Source organism: Tupaia chinensis, unplaced genomic scaffold, assembly GCF_000334495.1.
Source record: "Tupaia chinensis unplaced genomic scaffold, TupChi_1.0 Scaffold000074_1, whole genome shotgun sequence".
NCBI lineage: Eukaryota > Metazoa > Chordata > Mammalia > Scandentia > Tupaiidae > Tupaia > Tupaia belangeri.
This window is the reverse complement of record NW_006159534.1, coordinates 3,751,097-3,773,200: the sequence shown is the minus strand read 5'-3', so window position 1 is coordinate 3,773,200 and position 22,104 is coordinate 3,751,097. Positions and strand designations below refer to the sequence as shown.

The 22,104-nt window shown below is 43.8% G+C and overlaps 1 protein-coding gene across 1 annotated transcript in view; it reads right to left on the bottom strand.

Moving 5' to 3' along the window:
• The window catches only part of LOC102488737 (voltage-dependent R-type calcium channel subunit alpha-1E), a 342,844-nt gene that overhangs the window by 10,893 nt on the left and 309,847 nt on the right, over window positions 1-22,104 (bottom strand). The window contains exons 39-45 of the mRNA XM_027767826.1: window positions 15,922-16,049; window positions 10,141-10,237; window positions 7,935-8,040; window positions 6,959-7,066; window positions 5,736-5,836; window positions 5,339-5,445; window positions 335-446 (exon numbers count right to left, since the gene is read on the bottom strand). Of these exons, the coding sequence (XP_027623627.1) occupies window positions 335-446; window positions 5,339-5,445; window positions 5,736-5,836; window positions 6,959-7,066; window positions 7,935-8,040; window positions 10,141-10,237; window positions 15,922-16,049 (759 nt within the window). The remainder of the gene's footprint in view (window positions 1-334; window positions 447-5,338; window positions 5,446-5,735; window positions 5,837-6,958; window positions 7,067-7,934; window positions 8,041-10,140; window positions 10,238-15,921; window positions 16,050-22,104) is intronic.

Below are 22,104 nucleotides of genomic sequence, written 5' to 3'. Positions count from 1 at the left end.
TGCATGCACCCCATAGCAAAAACCTCTCAAAAAAAAATGTTCCCTTTCAAAAGCATGATTATATACATGACTTCTACGTTTTATGCTCAGGAGCGTACACTAAGAGGGCTTGGCCTGAAGCATTATAAGGGGACTTGGACTACAAAAGCTGAAAAAAGAGCATTGTCAGAGAACATAAGAGACTTGGCTATGAAAGGGATGAGGTAATTGGTTACATTTCCAGAAAGGGTAGTCTTGATAGATCATTGCTATGCAATAAAAATTTGAAAATGAGAGTAAGAAGGATCAGAAAACTAAGGAAGTACTTTTGAGGTCATATAATTTGCTCATTCACCAGAGATTGCTGCTCCTGGAACTGTCCATCATCATTTGGGTCCATACAAGCCAACTGGAATATTTCCTGGGGGGAGAGTGGGCTCATCGAAGGGTATCCGCTCCGGCCACTCCTGAAAAGCAATTTCAAACTCAGAGGTAATTAAAGACAGAAACAATCACAGTGTAGCTGCCACTAACAATTCCCATCCCACACAAGACCTCCTTCCTAGCAAGGGAAACACCCTTTAGCCCTGGCTGGCTTGTGGGTGGTAGGTCCTAAAATAGATTTTTTAAAAAGGCATTGGAAAGGAGAGAAACTGGTGTTTTCAACCTGCATTTGGAACCATTCATCATTCTGTTGGCGACCAGCATATCTGTGACAAATGACATCATTTGTCACACTCAGCCATATGGAAGACCAGTGCTAGACTGTAAACCCATTTCTGCTCAGTTTCCCCATTCGGCAGAAAAATGCCATGGTTTAAACAGTGAACAGTTTGTTTAAATATTAAGCAGCCATGGTCTTTTAAAAAATTTTCCCCACTCTCAGTAAGAATATGGTCTTATTGTGCCAACATCCCTGGCCAAACTAAAGAATCCAATCCAATTTAGTTCTGTCAACATTTACTGAAGAACAACTCTGTACTATATGCTGTATCTCTTTGTTCATGATGTGGGTAGAAGGACTTTAGAGGCAGTATTGAGAGGGTGAGAACTTCAGGATTAGTAACTACAGGAGAGAAAGTTTAAATGGGGGTGAATTAAGAGGGTGGGGGCAAAGTCTGCCAAGCATTTAGAGGCCTCAGAATGAGAGGTATGCAGAGCTGTCACAGTAAGCTTGTTTTAAGCCACTGTCAGAGAGAAACAGGCAGCCAGTCTTTTTTGAGATTTTGGCTCCTATTACCATTTTGGCTCCTATTACTGCTACCAGTAAGGTATCAGCTGTGACTTGACCTGCTCAAGATTGCAGAATGAGCACTCAGGTTATGGGAAGAGGGACAGAGGTCCATGGCTGGGTAGCAGCTCTACTAGGAACTAGAAGGAAGGGGTGGGGGGAGAAGAGCAGTCTTCTGCCCCTGAGAGAGCCATTGCATAGTTGAGTCTATTGCTCAGATGACTCTGTCTCCAATGAAAGATTTGAGGCATGAGCTAGGATTGCCAGTTCCATGAAGATAACCCATAGGTACAAATGTACTTAGACTGGCATCACAGGAAAAGAGCTAAATAGTCAGAAATCACCTAATCTTGGGAACCAGCAGTTAGCGTAATGGCTATGTCGCTGGACTCCCACATACTTGACCGCGGTTTGCGTCCCAGACCCGGTGGCTTAAAACTCACGCCAGGCGCATGTGTGTGTGTGCCCAAGATCCCGAGAGGAGAATGGAGGAGAAGGGATTGCGGCATGACCATCCCCCCTGGGGGGTGATTTCTCGCTTTCTGTCTCTATGTCTCTCTCTGTGTGTCTGGTGAGCACACGCGCCCTATAGTGGAAAACCTCTCCAAAAAAAAAAAAAAAAAAAAGAAATTACCTAATCTGTCCTCTTACTTCCAATGAAGGCTTGAGCTGAGTTTTTACAACTGCTACAAAATGATCTGATATTTAAATGATCTGTCTAAATGTCAATCATCTTCCTCAATGTGTTCTCTCCTAAGAACCACTGGAAAGAAGATGAACGCTGTTACCACAAGAAATGGGGCTCTGAGCCAGCCCTGTAGCCTACTGGTTAAAGAAGCCTGATCCCACCTGGCCAACTGCACAGTGGGATCCTGGACTCAGGAACTAGAATAAACATACCTGGCACATGTGTGCCCCAAATCTCAATAGGATGAAGGAATGGAAAAGGGATTGTGGCATGACCACCACCCTTTGTTTCTTTCTGGCAAGCACATGTACCCTTCAGCAAATGATAAAATGAAAGATAAAAAATTTAAAAAATGAAAGAAATGGAGGTTTTTTTGTCCTAGAGGACAGAAGATGAGTAATTACATAATCTCTGTAAGTAATGAAGGGCTAGTTCCTTAGTCTAATGGTTAAAGGAGCTGGATTCCACGGCTGATTGTAGTTAAAATCCTGGCCCCGGCAGCCTGAAAAATGCACTCGGCATGTGTACCCCAAACCCCAACGAGATAGAGAAATGAAAGAGAAGAGATTGTAGTGGACTACATACCCTCTGGCAATTAAACAACAAGGTAGAAAAATCCTTGGAATCACTGAATGTACTCCCAGAGATGGATTACTTGAATTTAGAGTGATTTCCTACTTTATTTTTATTTATTTATTTTCTTAAATTTGCTGGGACCTGCTTGGAAGAATGCATTTTTCTGAGTGTGTGTGGGGTGTGGGGGGAGCTGTGGATTAGAAATAAGCATAAAAATAAACACACAAAGACATACAAGTATAGAAAAGCAAGGATCAGGTGGGTCTGACTTCTCTGATGGAGAAAGCCACAACCTAGGTTTATTATTTTATAGGGCAGAAAATGGGGTAAGAGGAAATGGAATACAAAGTCATTTTTCTAGGAATTCTTTTCTTTCCCATTCTCCCATACGCTCCCCACCCCACCCATAATTTGTCAGATCTGCCTTTCACACACACCCATATCTCACTGCATTTTTTTTCTTTCTAGCACTTATCAGAAATGTAATTTAATCACTGAAAATGACAACTTTTCCTCTTTCCAACAATTCTTTTTGCTGTCTGGTATTCTGGTACCTCTAAGAGCAATCTCTATTTGAAAAAATGCTTGGCTCTAGACACACATATGGTCCTGAGAAACTAGCCTGCTGTTCCACTAGCGTCCTAATTTCAGGAAATGCATCAAAATCCACCCAAAGGCTCAAATCAGTAACATAGAGTTCAACTTTGATTCTTCCCTCCTCTTCATTCCATGTAGCAAATTAATTGCCAAATCCTATCCATTCAACCTACTAAATAGCTCAAGTCTGACCTTCTCCTCCCATTAATCGAAGCCATAGTCACTGATAATTTACACAGCTGCAGGAACCTTCTAAATGGTGGTGTTCCTGCCTCCAAAATTGCTCCCTTCCAATCCATTAATTCTATAGTGAGCTTGAGAATAATTTTTGAAAATTACAAATCTGATCATTTCACTCTGATGCATAAAACGCTATTACTCTAAGACAAAATTGAACTTTTTCTTGCTTACAATGTCTTCAAAGTCTTGGTCCCTGTGTAGCTGCCTAAACTCCTCTCTGGAGCACTCTGCACCAACCATCCTGACAGTTTTTAGGTTCCTTAAATTGGTCATACTTTCTCTCACCTCTCCTAAAGCACTTGTCTTCAAGTCTCACTTACATGTAACTTCCTCCAGGGGGCATCTCCAAACCCTCAGGCTGGGGAGCTGCTTCCTTCACATGGCCTCAGAGGAGCCTAACCTTCGGCATTTTAACTTGCATCACTCTTGTCATTTCTTTTTCCAAATTTGTCTCCACGGGGACTGTGATATTTGCTGCTATATCCCCACTGCTTGGGGCAGTGCTTGGGCCAAACTGGCTCAATATTGGTAGAATCAGAGAGTAAGTGAATCAGTAAACACATGGGAGAGAAGACAGAGTGATCCCCATCTACGTGAGGGTGGATTTGTATAAACAACTTTTGTAGATAAAATGGAGCTCGAGATTGGAATGAAGACCCCTCATCTTTCTTTTCTAGGCTGAGTACCTGTGAAAAACATTGTCAATCCTTCCAATGAGGAGATCTCACTGCTCCAATCACACTTCCTTCCCTCCCCTGCACAGATCAAAAATAAACATCTACTTGTTTGTTTTCTATGAACAAAAGAAACCTCATCTAGCTACCTCAACACATCGAATCGTAAAAATGACCAAGGGCCTTGGTTACAATTCTTGATCTTTTTCTTTCTTCCAAATGTAGTTGATTGTGACTTCCAAAAAAAAAAAAATTGTTTTCCAAAGAAAACATATCTAACACCACAGGCAGAAAGAAATGAAAAGTGTAAGCAATTTCAAATGGCATTCCAACAGAGGTCACATCCCTAGCTCCAGATCATTCCTGATGAAAGCTGTACTATTTAATGGGTGTTTTGGTTCCCTAAAAACTAGGGCTGTGTCAAACCCAACAGGGACTCATGGTCTTTGGGTGCTCCCATATGCTTGTGATGCTAGAGAGACAGTGTTTGAAGGAGATATGTGTGCTATGGTAGTATGTATTATAAAGAGATATGTGTGTTATAGTAGATTGTGCATGACTGACAGCCAAACTAAGGCTCAGGCTTATACCTCAGAAGAACTGGAAAATTCCTTAATTAGGGTCTTATTTCCACTTTCATGAAACAAAATTATTTTTTTGTTTCTGATCAAAGATCCTTTTGTTCTTTGAGAATATCATGGTGTAGTGGAAAGACTTGGGAATCAGAAATAGTTTACTTCAATTTCAGGTCTACTTCCTACTTGCCATATGACTTTGGGCAACTTATTTACCATATGTTAGTCTTTAGTTTCATCTTTAAAGTTATGATATTAATATATACCAGAGTACAGTAGGCTGCTGTTGTGAAAATCAAGTGAGTTCATGAAAATAGTGTCTCTAGTAGTGTCAACCCCAGGGAAAGTATTCAGTAACAACTTTAGTTCTCTTTGCCTTTTATATTCAGCAATCATGGCACCCCTGAGGGAGGTTATGTCTTTTAGCAGGACACTAGATCCACAGAGAAGCAATAACCAAGAATTAGATATAAGATGACTATTCTTCACAGCAGAACCACAACCTATACCTCAGTACATCAAAAGGCAGAAAAATTATCTTTTTCTGTCATCTGCACACAGTAATCACTATCTCTAAAGCTGGGCACACACTTAAACATGCCTATGCCTTTCTCTTTCCCCTGCTGAGTAACCACTTCAAGATACTCAACCTCAGAAAAAGGATCATTGTGTTCAATTAGTATTATTACTTGGGTACATATGGGCCATGAGTATAGGGGCCTGCCAATGGCAAAGGTGACAGATCCAGGCAGGAGTGCCATAGAGCCCTTGTACTCACAGGCCTGAGACGGGATCCTGCTGGAGATAAGGCAGGGCTTTGGCATTAGCAATGATCTCCTGAGGCAGAGATGAGGGCTCCATGCGCTGGAACATGGGTGCATTTTTCTAGGTAGAAAGGGGGAAGAAAAGAGATGCCAATGACTTCATGAGGTCTGTGGTGGAGAAAATATAGTTTACTTGAGTAACAGGAATATGACTGATTTTTTGGACTATTGTAACCTTTTATCCACTGGGTTTCCAATCCTACATCACAAGAAAGGTCTTAGACCCTAAGCCTCTTCCTGCTGTTTCTAAGAGCTTGTGGGGCACTCAGCCCCAGGAATGCACAGGCTTGTCCTCAAGAGCCATCACATGATTCCTCAGGCCCCCCACTACATACTGCTGTTGACCGTCACCTGTTCCTCCAGCTGCTGCCTCTGCTTCTTCACCTTGCTCTGTTTGTAGTAGTCCATGATCATCATTGCTGCATAGATTTTGCCCACAGTCAGGTCTGAGGCTAAAAACACAAATGTGGCACGGTGGTGAACAGAAAGAAGACAGAGAGAGTGGGGACACCCCCAAACTTTATTACCACTCTCCAAAGCAGGTTTGCACCCTCAATCACCCATTCACCCAGCATGTACAGAGGACTCTTATGCCAGCTCCAAGTACGAAGCCAATGGGTCCCCTTATCTGTCCTATGGGAGCCTACACACCCATCCAGTGCTGCCGATGATATCGATGATAAGCAGTATGTTAGTAAGCATCACCTCCCACTAGCCCAAATTTCCTAAGGGTTTGCTGAGCAGCATTGTAGGTTGGTCATCCCTGATCCCAAAATCTGAAACCCAAAATGCTCTCAAATCTGAAACTTTTAGAGTGCCTACTCAACATCACTAGTGGAAAATCCCACACTTTATCTCATATGATGGATCACAGATAAAATGTTACAGTACAAAAACATGTTATAAAATAACCTTCAAGCTGCATTGTTAAAGTGTAAATGAAACATAAAAATTTTGTGGTTAGGAATCAGCAGGTGGCACAGTGATCAAGGTGCTGGACTCCCTCTTGGCCAACTACAGTTCAAGTCCTGGACTTAGTGGCTTGAAACTCATGGCAGGCTTATGTGCATGCATGCCCAAAATCTTTAGAAAAGAATGAAAGAGAAGGAAATGTGGTGTAGCCATTTGCCCTGGGCAGTGATTTCTCACTTTCTCTCTCTCTGAACCTGTCTCTCTCTGGTAAGCACACGTGCCCTATGGCAAAAAATCTTGAAATAGAATTTTACATTTAGACTTGGGTCCTATCCCCAAGATAATCACATTCTGTATATGTAAATATTCTAAAATCTGAAAAATTCTGAAACATTTTGGGTCTCAAGCATTTCAAATAAGGGCTGCTCAGCCTGGAAGTAGACAGAGGGTACCAAGAAGTCTCGCCTGCAGCCACAGTGACCGAGCATAAAAATGTTCTCAACATTTAATGACAAAAGGGACTTAAGGGTGGGGACTTTTAATTTCCTAAGGATGAAAGGGCAACCTTCTGTATCTACTTGATCTCTCTGGATACCCCCCAAATATGTGGCCTTGGCAGGCAGGGACCACAGTGACTGAGTACCCAGGGGGAGACCCTACACCTTTGGGCATGGGCACAAGCAGATCCAGCATCTTCTGGGACAGGTGAGGCCAGATGGCCAGGGTCTCTTTCTGCAGTTCCGAATCTAGCTGCTGCCTGTCTGCACCACCTAGAATAAGATAAATTATTAATAAATAAAATCAGAACAGTCACAGAATTAAGAAGGGCTGGGGGGAGGGGTTGGGAGGGTAGGTGCTGAATCAGCATGGCACCTTGTATTCTGAGAGGGAATCTTGGCATCGCAACCCCAGGTCTTTCTGCTGAAGAAGCAGAACACATTTTGGCTCCCATTTCCAGTGACTCAGGGATATCCAGCCACAGAGATCTGAAGCCCTGAGACAAAGTTCAGCTTTCTCATTGATTCAAAAAGCCTCCCAGGTGCTCAATATATCAGAAGGAAAATGAAAATAGCCACAAGTAAGCCTCCCCTGCCTCATCATATGTACATCAATCCTTCTAGCTACTCCAACTCCATAGTCTGAGTGACCTGATTCCATAAAAGATCTGGATCAGGCAAAAGCAGGAAGGCTGAAGGTCCATCTGGAAGTCGTAAAACTTTTCTCTCTTAAATCCCTAAATTAGAAATCAAGATGAGCAAAGTATTGCCAGGGCTTCTTCTATGATGGCACCTGCTACAAAAGCCTTCCAAGACTTTAGAAAAGATACCATATACGAATCCAAAAAAGGACACAATTAAAATTCACGTGTATAATAACTATTTCTAGAATGCCTACTATGTGCAGAACACTGAAGATCACATACTGTTAAAGCTGAAAGACGCTTTTGAGATGATCAAACCATTAATTTGCCAGGAGGAAAAGGCTAGTATTATAGTTACTGAGTCTCAGAGGTGAAGTCAGTATGGGGATTTTGATTTCAGGTCCTTGCCCTGCTGTGCCCTTAGGCAAACAGATAATAGCACACATATCTCCATCCCGTACCACCCTGCATGAGTTGTGCAGAATCCCTCTACTTACCTTTGGCAATTTTAATGTCCAGAGCTGTCCGGATCAGAGCCATGAGTGTGGAGGTGAAATGGACAGTCATGTCCTCAGCTACTGGCATATTCATCAGGACCAACCTCTGTGTGAAAGAGAAAGAAGAAACAGCAAGCAAAACAAAACAAAACAAATATATCGAAAGACATCTTGGTGAGAAGGGAAGAAAAGTGCAGAGGTCAAATGCACAGACAAAAAAGAAGGGCAAGGATTCTTCATCCCCTGTCCCAGCCCTACTCTCCCTACTATCTCACTTCAGGCTTATGGCTGCTATTTTGTTTTTGTTTTGTTTTTGTTTTTGCCTAGAAGATGATGCCAAATTCCAAGGGAAGGGAGTGGGAGTTCCCTGATCATTCTGTAGGATGCCTGCGGGGAATCCCAAGAATGTCTTTGAGAGGGGTTAGAAGTGATTTCTGTAAGAAGTAGCTCAGGGAAAGGAGTCAGCTCTGGGAGGTGGCTCCGTTCCTTGTTTCAAGGCTGCTCCATGTTTTTGCTTGTCCCATGAATATTCCTCAAATCTCAGATGGGAAGATAGTGAGGGAGGAGATTTTGCTTTGCTTATCTGACTTGAAAGATGCATCCTGGTGCCCCCTTTTTGAGTCTTTAAAAGATGAAATTTGCCAGCACATGATTGAACATGCAGAAGTCCAACTTATCCAAAGGATGAAGTGGAACAGGATGGACAGGAAGAGGATGCAAACAGGCTCTAGGGGAAGGAGGGTGGGGAGAATGGAGAAGAGAGAATGAGAGAAGGTGGCCCAAGCAGGAGCAGAGTGGGCAGGCCTTGTTCCCCTCACCCAAAGGAAGGGATCAAATTGAAATGGCCAAATCCACTTTCCAGAGAGTATCTTGCTTTTGGAATTCTTTAACTTTTCTTCCAATTCCCATTCCCCTTCTCCCACCAAGCTTTATCCTAGAAATTCAAAGAATTTAGGGCCACATTCCTGGTACTTTAGATGTGACCACTGGGAGCAAAAAGGATGCCAGCACCTAAGCTGTGCATAAGGGGCCATGGACAGAGGTGTATGAAGGTCCCCAATGGCCATATTCCAGAGGAGCTGGAATAATTTGAGGTAGCAGCAGGAGCAGATCCTTCAGCAGATCCCCCAGCCTGGCAGGGAGGGAAGTATCTCTTCCCAAGGCAGGGTCTCTAACACGCCATTGGAACATCTAGCCTAAACCAGTTCCATAGACATGGTGTCTTAGAGCATAAAGCCATGTTCTTTTTTGGATATGAGTCCCATCTCCCTCCCACTTCTTTAAACTTCCTAAGAAATGGCAACATTTCCATGGTATGTCCTAGGTATTCTAGGTCAGGCTCAACACCAAAGGGGAATGAATAGTAACTATTACCAATGGATGGAGAATGAATTCAGTCCCCAAAGCTATAAGAGCCCTGTGGCAGGTGACTCCTGATGTTCAGTGCTATTCTAAGCAAGCCACAGGGAATCCACCTGCAACTCCAGGACCAGGCCCCATCACACTATGACACCAATAAAGCAATCTCAGGCAGAATGCAACTTGTTCCCTTGTTGTTTTTTTCCCTTGGATATTTCCAAGAGAATTAGGTAGCTCTGCTAAAGGGAAGTAATGTTGCATTTCTTGGTCTATCACAGGATGGAAGACATGTTCCTCTTTTCTTACACTTAGAGGGAATCTATACCATTGTGCCTTCCTATGTCATGGACGAAAAAATGTGTTAGTTTTCCACTCTCCTAAAAATTTCTTCTGGAATTCTATTTAGAGAAATTTTGGCTTTATTTTCTGAACTGATCTGGTTGAAGAAGTTGCTTTTTCTATAAGCTCTGAAAGCTGTTTGGCTGGAGGTGTCCTTCTTGCCCATAGAATCTATTCCACAGGCCACCACTCTGCCTCCTCTAAAAAGAAACACATCACTTCACGCTGCCTTTCTATAACCCTCTCGCAAGAAGCCACACACTTGTGAAAACACAGAATGGCACATCAAAACATCCCACGGTGAACAGCATTGCAAACCATTCCTCACATCATTTCTTGACTTCATCCTTCCATAAACCTTCCTGAATCTTCAGTCTCATGGTTTCTTCTTTCTTTTATTCCCTCCTCCACCTCCCCAGCCCAGCTTCCACCCCATTTTCTGGCCTCCCCACACCAGATCCCAGTTCCTGTTGGTCTCTAGCCCAGAACAAAGGAAGGGGTGGTCTACCTTATAGGCCACTTTGGAGGGACATCTCTTGCCGAGGCCTAGCGGTGGTGACATGAGAGTCAGCATTTCATACATCTCAGTGTAATGGATACGGCCACTGCTCATGAGGGGTGGCAAGTTGGGATGGGGTGGGGTAGGCAGGGGAGGGCAGTGGCAGGAAAGGGGGAGGAAGAGGGGACAAGGATGCAGAGAGGTAGGAGAGGAGAACAGGCATTCCCAGAGAGCAAAAACAAAACAAATAATACAGAAAACAGGAGAAAAACAGAACAAAATGGACAAACAGGAAAAGAATAGGAAACCTGTTAATCAAGGCAAATCATACAGGTGACTCCATCCTGGTGCGGATTTATATCACGCCCCACACAGACCCGGGAAGACCAGTGGCAACCATGGTCCCCCAACTGTCCACGTTCACTGTCATGGGGACTCCTTTTCTCCTCCTGATTGGCATTACTCTGGCTTCTCTGTTCACTCCGTCTGTTCCAATGGAACGTAAGCTTGTTTTTGATTCCCAGGGCTGTGCGTGAGCGGTATAAACCAGATAGACGGTGTTCCAGCCGTGGGATGGAATTTCTGGCTCTAGCTGGGCCTGGGGTATTGGCCTAGAAGTCAGGCCTTTCTCTTGCCCCTGAATCCACAAGTGGAACATCGTGTATCCTCCCTCTGTGGTGTGTGTGCGGCAGGAGGCGGCGTCTTGCGTTGACAGTGGTGGGCTGTGGTTGCTTGTCAAAGAGTCAGCCCCGTTGCTTCCACCTGGCTCTGTGGACAGAGTGCTCTTTGTTCCCCAGCATGCACCAGGTCAGTGGCATGCTGGGGACAGAAGAAACAAAACCAGGAGGAGGAAGAGCATCTTGCATGCCATGCTTCCCTCCCGCTCACCCACATGCGGCTGCAGGTTTCACCAGGGTGGAGTTTAAAGAGTCTCAGCAGAGGCAGCTGCTCAGCCTCCTGAGCATGGAATCACGGTGTCCCCATCTCAGTGCCCAGGCTGCTCTTCACCCTGGTTTAGGTCTTCTTCCAGCTGCCTAGCAGTGCTACACATGTTCCCTGCAGCACCAGGAGAGGCTTCCTCATCTAACAGGCTTGGCCTGGGATGGGGGCCCAGTGACAAAGTCACTGGGTTACAGAACGTTCCCAGGGCATGACAGAGTTGAAAAGGAGGCCTGATGTGCCCTGAGTCTAACCAACAAGAAGCAACTTGGCCACTGTGCCCTGACCCCCTGACAAGATACGGAAGGAGCCTAAGGCAAAGAATTGGTCCATTGGCCCTTCATCACCTATTGAAATCTTCTCATACTCTCCGAGCTAGTCTACTCACTACCAAATCCATGCATCCTTTGCCTTTTCTTTCCTCTTGCCCTAATTCTGTGTACTATTTCTCACCTCCTTTCTATCTTTATAGTCATTTCTGGACAAACTCTCCAGGAGCTGAGAAGGTGGGCAGAGGTAGAGATGATTAAAATCATACTTTGATTTATTATATATGGAATGATGTTGACATTTCGCAAAAATGAAGCATTTCTGTCTCCGGTGAAGGGAAACCAGAACTGTCTGATAGATTTAAGAGATTTCTACACTCTCTGGAGGAAGGAGAGGTCCCTCTAGTAAAATGTACTAGAGTGTGTGCACATATGTGTGTATGTGTGGGCAAGCATACACAAGTGTCGGCATGAAAAGAAGAGTGAGAGAGACTAAGTTGGTCTTCATGTTAAGTCATTAACTCTTTCCTGCCTTCCCTTTACAATGTGCCCTTCTTCCTTCTGTAATAGCTGCTGGTTCTGGGAGGGTTTGGATCTCTTTAAACTCGAAGGAAAGCAACATGAAGGTCCCCTCATGTGGCGTGGTGGTGGTGGAGCCAAGGACGGAGCGGAGGGTTAGATGCTGCATCCCACTGTAGGTTATGGCTGGGGACTGGGAGGCAAACCTTGCAAGCCACCCTGTAGGGGCAGTTCTCTCCCAGGCCCAGAGGAGGCGAGATCACCCGCACTAATTTGTACATATCCTTATACGGGATCCTGCCGCTGTAAAGGAAGCACAGGTGGGTTAATAGGACACTCAGAGAAGGGTGGGAAAGAAATGACAGCCATGAAGGGGATGGCAGGCAGAGGTAAGAGCAGCTTCTTTCCTTTGGCCTGGTATAGCCAGACCAGGAGAGCCCAAGAGCAGGAAGCACCATCCCCTTGCCAAACTGTTCTACCTGCGAGTTTCTAAGGAAGTCTGTCCGTTGGCAAAAGAAAGTGCAGAATGGTCCAGGATACCCTGAGGTGCCTATTTGGACCACACTGGGCCAGATGCAGCCTCAGCTCTGTTCTATCTAGACTTCTTTATTTCTTTCTTTCTTTACTTTATTTTTTTGGAGAGGTTTTTGCTATAGGGCACGTGCACTCGCCACAAAGACAGAGAGAGACAGGGAGACAGAAAGCGAGAAATCACCCCCCGGGGGGGTGGCCACGTTGCAATCCCTTCTCCTCCATTCTCCTCTCAGGATCTTGGGCATGCATGCACAAGCACCCGGCATGAGTTTAAGCCACCGGGTCCGGGACTCAAACTACGGTGGTCTACATAGGAGTTCAGTGACATAGCCATTGCGTTAACTGCTGGTCCCTCTATCTAGACTTCTAAGAACAAGCCTGCTGATTCACAGATGCCTCTGACCACTGTCCAGAGCAGATGCCAGGCTGCTGTGCAGCTGACTGCAGAGCCATTTGCTTTCCCACAGATGCCAGTTACAGCCAGGGATTCAGATTTGCTTGTCAGAGCAGTGGAGAGTCAGCATTGCTCTGCAGACTACAAGAGGCCAAGTTCCCATTAGGCTAATTAGCAAGGTACACAGTTGGCATGAAGGGGTTGCACAGGCCTTTGCTTCTCCTTGTGGCAGGTTTTTCCTGAGTTCAGCCAGGGCCAGCTTCTCTGCCCTGGGGGAGGACCCTCTGGGATCTGCATTCAAAGAGCAGGCTGTAAGAGAGCTGTGGACACCCACCCCAGCTCCATTCCCGCTGCTGTGGACACCCCCCCCAGCTCCATCCCTGCTGCCTTACCCATGAGTGGGTAGGTGGATCCAGTCAGAATTCAAAGAACAATGGAACCTTTACTACCAGTACTTTCCCCATGAGCCTGATAGAGAGATCTGGCTTCCTCCAGAAGGAGGAATTAACAGAATTAACAGCTGATTCATTTTTTAATGGCTAAAGCATCTTTCTTGTCAGATATGAGAAAAATGAAGCAATGGCTGGGGATTTGCAGGTCTGGATGCACCCTGGTACAGTTCAGGGTTTCAGCTGGAAATTATAGACGTGGTATCTCCACCCAAGTATCCAGTCCCTGCTGGCAGCCATGTTGAGACTAGTGCTTCATCCTGGCTTCTCTCTTTACTGTCTTTTGTTCATTTGAATGTTCACTCCTCCTATTCTTTCAGGAAGCAGCTCATCTGTACCTCTAAGTCTCTTGACTCTTGACCTAACGATTTGTTCTTTATTTTACTTCCTGGTGAGAATGGGAAGTAGGTGGGTTGGTGGTAGCTACAGGCTGCTGTTCTTTGCAACTTCTATCAGTTCTCCTTTGGAAGACATTGCTCAGTTTACTTCATGTGGCCACCCTTCCTCCCCCAACTTATCTCGGAGACAGCTGATGAACTCTAACCAGAACCAGTTTCAAAGCAGAAAGAAAATATTCGCCTCTGACTCTTTGCTCTTTCCCAGTTCATGTGTCTAAACCTTATTATTGGTCCTCATGGAATAGTTTCTTCCCAGCAGCTGGAATGAGTGGGGAGCAGCACTTTTCAGGCTCATGGTATCTGGATCCCAAGAGAAGCGAAACCACCAGAAGCCTGGGTTTCTGAGAGCCACAAACTCTGAGTGAGGCTAGCTGAGCAGTGACTTCCTTTGCTTGCAGTTGGTTTCCCCTCTATCAAATGGATGGTGAGGTTCCTTCTTAGGCTCCCAAACTCATGACCATCCATGCTTCACAGACATCGATTTTCTGTATATTACAAGTTGCATTCTCAAATGGCCATTGTCAATTATAAAAGTAACACTCATGATTTCATATCATCCTCACAACCACCCTTCAAGATAGGGAGGTATCATTATCACTACTTCACAGACAAGAAAGTGCAGAGTTGTTACGTGACTGGTCTGAGGCTACAAAGCTGATGAGGTGTAGGTTTAGCTACATTATCCTCTAACACAGTGCCCATTGCTTTCTCAAAGCCATTTATCTACTAGAAAGCAAGTCCAGAAAGTGAGAGCTATTGTCAGCCATTGTTAACAGAAATGGATTTGGATAACTCTGTGCCCTTAGTCATTAATAATCCTGGGGTGAAGAGGGATTCTGATTCACCTTCTGACTCCTAAAACAGTGACCCAAGTTTAACAGCCTTACAGGAGGACAGATTTGGGGAAGAGTCTCAGACTGTGAAGGGGGTTCCAGGTGGAAGCAACGAGGTCCATTTCTGTAAGGATGATATTTCTTATAGTATTTTCAGAGGGGACCAGAATGGATAGATTGGTGTTAAGACCCCAACACTAAAATGACCTGGGACAGAAAAGTTCCGTTGGAGTAAGAATTCATAGAACTCTCACCTTATCCTCAACCATGAGGCCAAAATGCTGCCTTGGTACTCTAAAGCAGGAGTCACCAAACTTTTTCAACAGTAATTTTATTTTTTTTAATTTGCCAGAGGGTGTGTGAACTTGTCAGCAAGAGAAAAAGGAGAGAGAGAGAGGGAGGAAGGGAGAAAGCACACACTCATTGGGTCATGGTCACACCGCCATCCCTTCTCCTCTATTTCTCCACCCTATTGGTCCTGGGGCATGCACATACATGTGCCCATAGAATTTTTCAAGCTGCTGAGACTGAGATTCAAACTGTGCAGTTGACCCTGTGGGATCTGGCTCCCTTAAACACCAGGCCACAGGAGGGGCTCAAATGGTAAAAATTTTTATGGTAAAACACTGTAATAGTAACTATTTTTGAATTTGGGTGCCATACCATTTCTGTCACAACCATTCAACTCTTCTTCCTTGTAGTGTAAAAACCACCATAGATAATAACATAAATGACTGTAGCTGTGTTCCAATAAAACTTTATTTGGAAAAAAAAGAAGGATAGTGGACCAAATTTAGCCCATAGGATGTCATTTGCCACCCCCTGCTCGAAAGCCTAGAAGACACAATACCACTTCAGATCTATTAGACAGTGGAAGGGACAGTGGAGAGGTTATACATGGCAATTCCTTGCCATTTAATTCAGTTCTGTATAATAAAAATCCACAAGTGCTTAAGTGCACAGTTGGAATAACAACTTCTTTGGGTTTTTAAAATAAAATGAGAAAGTTATATCCTATTGCATCTGTTGAGAGGGATGAGAGATTAAACACTGATGTCACTGACCATGTGACCAGATGTCCAGCTGGCCAAAAAACCCTTTTCAGACATGTAGGAGAGCCAAAGGAATCCACTAACCATTGATAGGAAAAGAAGGAAAAGACTATGGGAAGCTTTCCTCAGATTGAACCCAATCTCAGGTGAGCACTACTGTGTGATGAGATTGGAAAAAAAAAGGGGAAAGCCTCTCACAGAAGGAAACAGAGAGTAAGAAAGGATAAGTCTTGGCTGGCTGGCTTGATACCAGAGCCCATTTGATGGGCCACAAGTAAGGAAACTCTTTTCCTTCTATAACAGGAAAGCACAGGGGTTGCTCCAACACCAGCCTCTTCCTTGAGAACTCCAGAGACCCTTCACCTGAGCCCCACAGGAGTGGCCAAGAGGCCTGGTTACGCACCATGCTGCTCTGTCGTACTCTGCCCAGACACGAACAAACTCATCCAAATGGTGAGGTCCCAGGATGGAAGAGTCCCGTGTCAGGTACTCGAAGTTGTCCATGATGACAGCGACGAACAGGTTGAGCATCTGAAGGGCACCAGGGGAGGAAAGGAGTTAGGGAACACTGGCAGTGGAGCTGAGGAAGCAGATAAAATGGTTTCAAGGAAAATAACAGAATGCAAACGTTTGTACAGCTGAAGTTCCTAGCTAAATAATCATTAATTTTACTGAAGGCAACATGTTTTCATGATCTGTACCACACATTGGCATAGAAGTAGCATAGAAAAGTGAAATGCTCACATTTCTATGCTCACATTCTGTGAATATTATTATTTCACTTTTCTATGCCACTTCATGTTTGCAACGTACTCTACAATTATTTATCTGTTCAATTTATTTAATTGTTATTGTGCAGCCAAGGGAATAGCAACAGCTATGGGTCTTACTATCATGATCCTACTGCATTACCTCCCACTGGGCATAGGTGCATGCTACCATGTCCAGCTCTTTTTTAGCAGAGTCTTGCTATGTCACCTAAGCAAGCCTTGGGCTCATGATCTTCCTTCCTTAGCCTCCTACGCAGCTGGGGTTATAAGTATGTGCCACCATGGGAACTGAACCCAGACCTCCCAAGTGGTTCCAGAATGTAGAACTCAGCATCTTAGCAGCATGCTACACTGCAGCTAGGCCCATATATAATATTCTTAAAGGCTAGATGAAGTCAAGGCCAGGTACCTGCCTTCCCTCTACAGCCTCCTCCCCTACCTCTGTTCTACAAAAGGGACCCAAAGGAGCACAAGAGGTGGGGAGATTGCAAAGGAGGTTGTTTCAGAGCTGAAGGCATGGTTCACAGTAGATGGCTTGAACCAGTGGATGGCTCGTAAGTAGCTTCTAGACCCTATTCCCCCACTTACTTGTTCAACCAATCTTTATCATGCAAACAGTATGTTCCAAACAGAGATTCAGGTGTGGGGCTATGAGGGAATAGATTTGCTGTCCAGAGATATATTCCCATGCCTAGCACAGCATTTAAAATACAGCAGGTGTTTACTAGATGTTGTTACTTGAAACCCCTTGAAGACTTGTTTAGTACATAGTAGACTAGTAAATATATTAGTGTTCTAGTATATTTCTGGTATACTAGAAACATACAGGTTTATGTTTTCCTTTCTTTTTTTTTTTTTTTGTTTTTCTTTTTTCTTTTTTTTGGAGAGAGAGAGAGAAAGTATGTGTGCTTACTGGAAAGACAGAGAGAGACAGAAAGCTAGAAATAACCACCCCTCCCTCCACCCCAGGGAGGGCCATGCCACAATCCCTTCTCCTTCATTCTCCTCTTGGGATTTTGGGTATGTACACACATGCCCACAGCATGAGTTTCAAGCTACCAGGTCTGGGCCTTGAACTGTGGTCAGCCACATGTGAGCCCAGTGCCCCAACCCCTACGCCACCTGCTAGTCCCAGAAATATACAAATGTTACAGCTTTTAAGGCCACCAAAGAGGCACAGAAAGAAGCATATTCAAGTTACAGCAGGAACAGGGAGGTGTATGAAAACAAGTTCTCCTGGCTGAAGATAAATGTATCTGAGAGGGCTGATGCTTAGGCTGAGACGCTCAGACAGGTACTGTTCATCAGATAGACATGACCGTAGAAGAGGGTACTTTTGGCAGAGGAGCCAGCATGAACCAGAGTGGGTATTCAGGGATGGGGAATATTCAGGGATCTGTAAGAAGAAACAGTATAGCAGTTGTCCCAGTGCTGGACCACAGAAGCATCTTCAAACTACACTAAAGAGTTTAGATCAGGATCAGTGAATGGGTCAGAGAGAAAATATTTTGGGTTTTGCAAGCTACACAGTCTCTGTTGCAACTAATGTTTTGTTTTCATGATAAAGCAGTCACAGACAGGATGTATACACATGCACATGGCTGTGTTCCAATGTGACTTTTTTTATGGGCACTGGAATTAGAATCTCATATAATTTCCATATGCCATTAAGTATTATTTATCTTGTGGGTATTTTTTTCTTTTTTCCTTAACCACTGAAGAATGTAAAAAGAAAAAACAATAGTTAGCTCACAGGTCACATAGAAACAGGTAATAAATGTGATTTGGCTGGTGGGCTGTAGTATCCTGCTCTCTGGTCTAGACTATTCTGTAGGTAACAGAAACCACTACTGGGGTTTTAACAGCAGTGACTCCAGGGTGTAGGTGTGCAGTGCTCCAAACCAAACCAGGGGCAGCACAGTGGCAATGACAGGGGTGGAGAGTTAACAGAGGTGGGACTGGCAGGACTTGACCATAGTCAGCAGCTCTGTTTTGCTATTTCTTGGCTGCCTGACACCCACTGACTATTTATGGCACAGGTCCTTGACTATCCATATTTATAATAGTATGGTTAGTGAGGCACCCCCTGTGACCCAGGCCTCAACCAGTCAATCATCCTACGCCTCTAGCATAGTAACTGGTGATTCAACTGAGCCAATAAAATGGTATTAAGCCTTCCAGGTAAAAGACTTGTTCTTCCTATCTTCCATCTGTGAGGATAAGAGGTCTAGAGGATTGCTAGAGTCAGCTAGGAGCCATGGTAGGGTATTCGAGGGAAGGACTCCCCTACTGGGGGATGGGGGAATAGATCTGTAAGTAGGTAGAGACCTGAACCTGTTGCTCTCTGAGCCTGCCCAACTCTGTAACAAGCCCTGTTCCAGGACACCTCATGGACATAAGCCTATAAAATCCTGTTTCACTCAGGCTGGATTTAGCTGGGCCTTCTGTTTTCGCAAGTGAAGGAGTCCTGCCTGACAGAGGCCAACTGGGAACAGGAGTGAGGGAACAGAGTCTCTGATGTGAGTTCTCAAGTTCAGTGGCTACTCAGCTCAAGGAGATGCAGCTATGCAGACAGGATAGACAAGGAGAAGGGTTGGAGGTAGCACGTGGGCGCAATCTTCTCTCCACTGCAGAGACTGCTGGTTACAACCTAACAGCCAGTCTCCCTTCTTTCTTTCTTCTCCCATCCTGCTGCCTAGAATATAAATGGTTGGCCAGGGGTCTAGTTGTCTTCTAGACATGAGGGACACTCGCTAGAAGTGATGGAGCAGAAAGCAGGAATAAGTCTGGGGCCTGACAGTGCTGTGGAGCTGCCACAAGCCTGTCTGCCTTCCTCCAGACTTCGCCGGCCTCAGAGGGAAATCAACATCCCTCTTGGTGAAGCTGTTGTTATCTGGGGACTTCGGTCTCAGGCAGCTGAGCCTAATCCTAACACAGTCCTTTCTTTCTGCTGAGATTGGCGCCTCAGTGAATGTATTCAGCTACCTGAGTCATAAAGGGTTGTCCATGTATCCATACGCTTCTTTTACATTCCTTTCAGAGTGCTTATTATTAATGGCAACAAAAGCCATTAGCATGGTTATTGCTTTGCACTCAGAAAGTCTTTCATAGTGTGGTGTGCACATTCACACCTCTGATTTGTATCCTTGCTCACTCTAACCCATGGTGAGGCATGCTTAGTTACCATCAGTCCTTCAAGGTCAGAGCTGCTCCTGATACACATCTGAATTCTCAGCTTCCAGCACATGGCCTGGCACAGTGCAGGGCATCAGATAATCTCTGCAGACTCGCTTGGTCTGGGATGAGCAGCTGTGTGACTTGCCCAAGGTCACAAAGTCAGTCTCACATAGAGCTGAGATCTGAAGGCAGATCATCTCACACTGACTATAGCCTCATTAAAAATAGCATTAATGTGAATTATGCAGTACCCTCCATCTCAAAAGTCTAAAAGTACCTTTATAGTTTCTAATTAATATTCCAGTTGTATTTTTGGTTTCTTTTACATATATATTATTAAACACTGAAGCCATGGATGATAAAATTGAGATGTCTAAGTGCCCTCTGTCTACTCTGTGTCATTCCATCAATAAGTGCTGATACCTTGTAAGCTTTGACTCTACCCTTTGACTCTAGGTGACTGAGGGACTGGGCCTTGCTGACAGTGCTACTCAGTGCCCAGCACAGTGCCAGCCTTTAAATAGCCACTCAGTAAAAATGTGCTGAAGACACAAACGAATATACTTAAAACTCCAATTAGTGTCATCATTCTAAATTTTCTTTTCGCTATTTCCTTTATACACTACTCTTCCACATTTGTACATAGGACGCTATTTTGTGTTCTTTTTCCAGTGAAGAACCTTTCATACACTTGAGAAAGAAGTGTTTTAAAACGCACGTGTCAGCTCACCATATACTATGCAATCATTTTTAGAAAAATGTATACAAAGCTACAAAACAGAAAATGTCCTGGCCAAAGATAGTAAGAGCCACAAAGCCAAGACCACAGTGAGGGTGCCTTGGGCCTCTAGTTTGTTCACACCCTGTAACATTAACCTGCAGACACCTCCAGCAGTTCTGCATGTCCCTCCCTCAGTACCACTAAGCTTGACATGTGGGAAGTTTCATCCCTTGGGATCACTTCGAAGATGGAGAAAGGTCTGAACATGATACAATTAATTCACTTTTTGATGCATGGCCATGAAATTGACCATTTTTCAGTAGAATCATTATTTGGACTGCACATTTTTATACAGCCACTGGCATTAGCCCTGACACTGAGCTAAGGGAGAGCAGAGCATCCAGAAACATCAGACTGACCCTTTTATTGATCTGGTAGCACCTCATTCACTTATTCTGTTTATCACTGCTTATCTGATGTGCAGGGCAGAAATTTCTGGATGCTAGTCTGCTGATTCATGCTTTCTCCAAAAGAGAGAAATTAAGAAGGCACCTATTGCTTCTTATTACTTTATAATGGGTGTGATTCATATATATTACTCAATATTGACTAATACTCAAAGCAATCAACTTTCATGTCTATCCAGCTGGTCAATTTTCATGAAACACACTGACATCATAAATCAAGAAAAAATACAAATCTATAGTATATTATTGACATTTTATTTTATTTTTTTCTTATAAGAAATCTTTGTCTACTCCTACTTCAAGAGTTTGCCCAAGGTTTTCAACTAGTTGTTTTATAGCTTGAAGCTATACATTTGAACCTTTGATCCATTTTGAATTGATTAAGGTTAATGGTGAGAGACAGGAGTCCAGTTTCATTTTCCTGCAGGTAGCTAGCTATCCAGTTTTTCCAGTACTGTTTGCTGAAGAAGAGACTTTATTTTCTCTACAGCATTGTCTTGTACCCTTTGTCAAAGATCAGTTGGCTGTATGATTTGGGGTTTATTTCTCAATTCTCTATTATGTTCCGTTGGTCTATGTGTCTATTTTTGTGTCAGTATCATGCTGCTTTGATTATCACTACTTTGTAATACATTTTAAAATCAGGTGGTGAGATGCCTCCTACTTTATTCTTTTTGTACATTATTGCCTTGGAAATACTGTTTTTTTTTTTTAATGATTCTAGACAAATTTTATGATTGCTTTTTCTATTTCTGTGAAGAATGTTAGCAGCAATTGGATCAGAATTGCATTGAATAGGCAAATTAATTTGGGTAGAACTGACATTTTGATTATATTTATTCTTCCAATCCAAGAACACATGATGTCTTTCCACTTTCGGTATATTCCATTTTTTTTTCAGTTTTTTTGTAGTTTCCCTTGTAGAGATCTTTCATATCTTTGGTGGGTTTTATTTATTTCATGGCTATTGTAAATGGGACGGCTTTCTTCAATTCTGTCTCAGTCTGTTCATTGTTAGTGTATAAAAAGGTTACAGATTTTTGTATACTGATTTCATATTCTGCTACTTTACTGAATTCATTTATCACTTCTAGGAGTTTTTCCATGGATTCCTTTGGATTTTCTACATATATAATCATATCATCTGCAAATAGACACAGTTTAGCTTCTTTTATTTTGCTCTCTTGTCTGATTGCATTGGCTAGGACTTCCAGCACTCCTGTTGAAAAGGAGTGTGAAGAAAGTGGGCAGCCTGTCTTGTTCTAGCTTTTAGTGAGAAAGTTTTCAGTCTTTCCCCATTCAGTGTGATGTTAGCAATAGGTCTGTTGTATATTGCATTTACTTGGTTGAGAAATGTCCTTTCTTCTCCTATTTTGCTGAGAATCTTTTTTTTGGGGGGGGGGCTTTTTTTTTTTTTTTTTTTGGGGGGGTTTTTTTTATGGGGGGCGTGA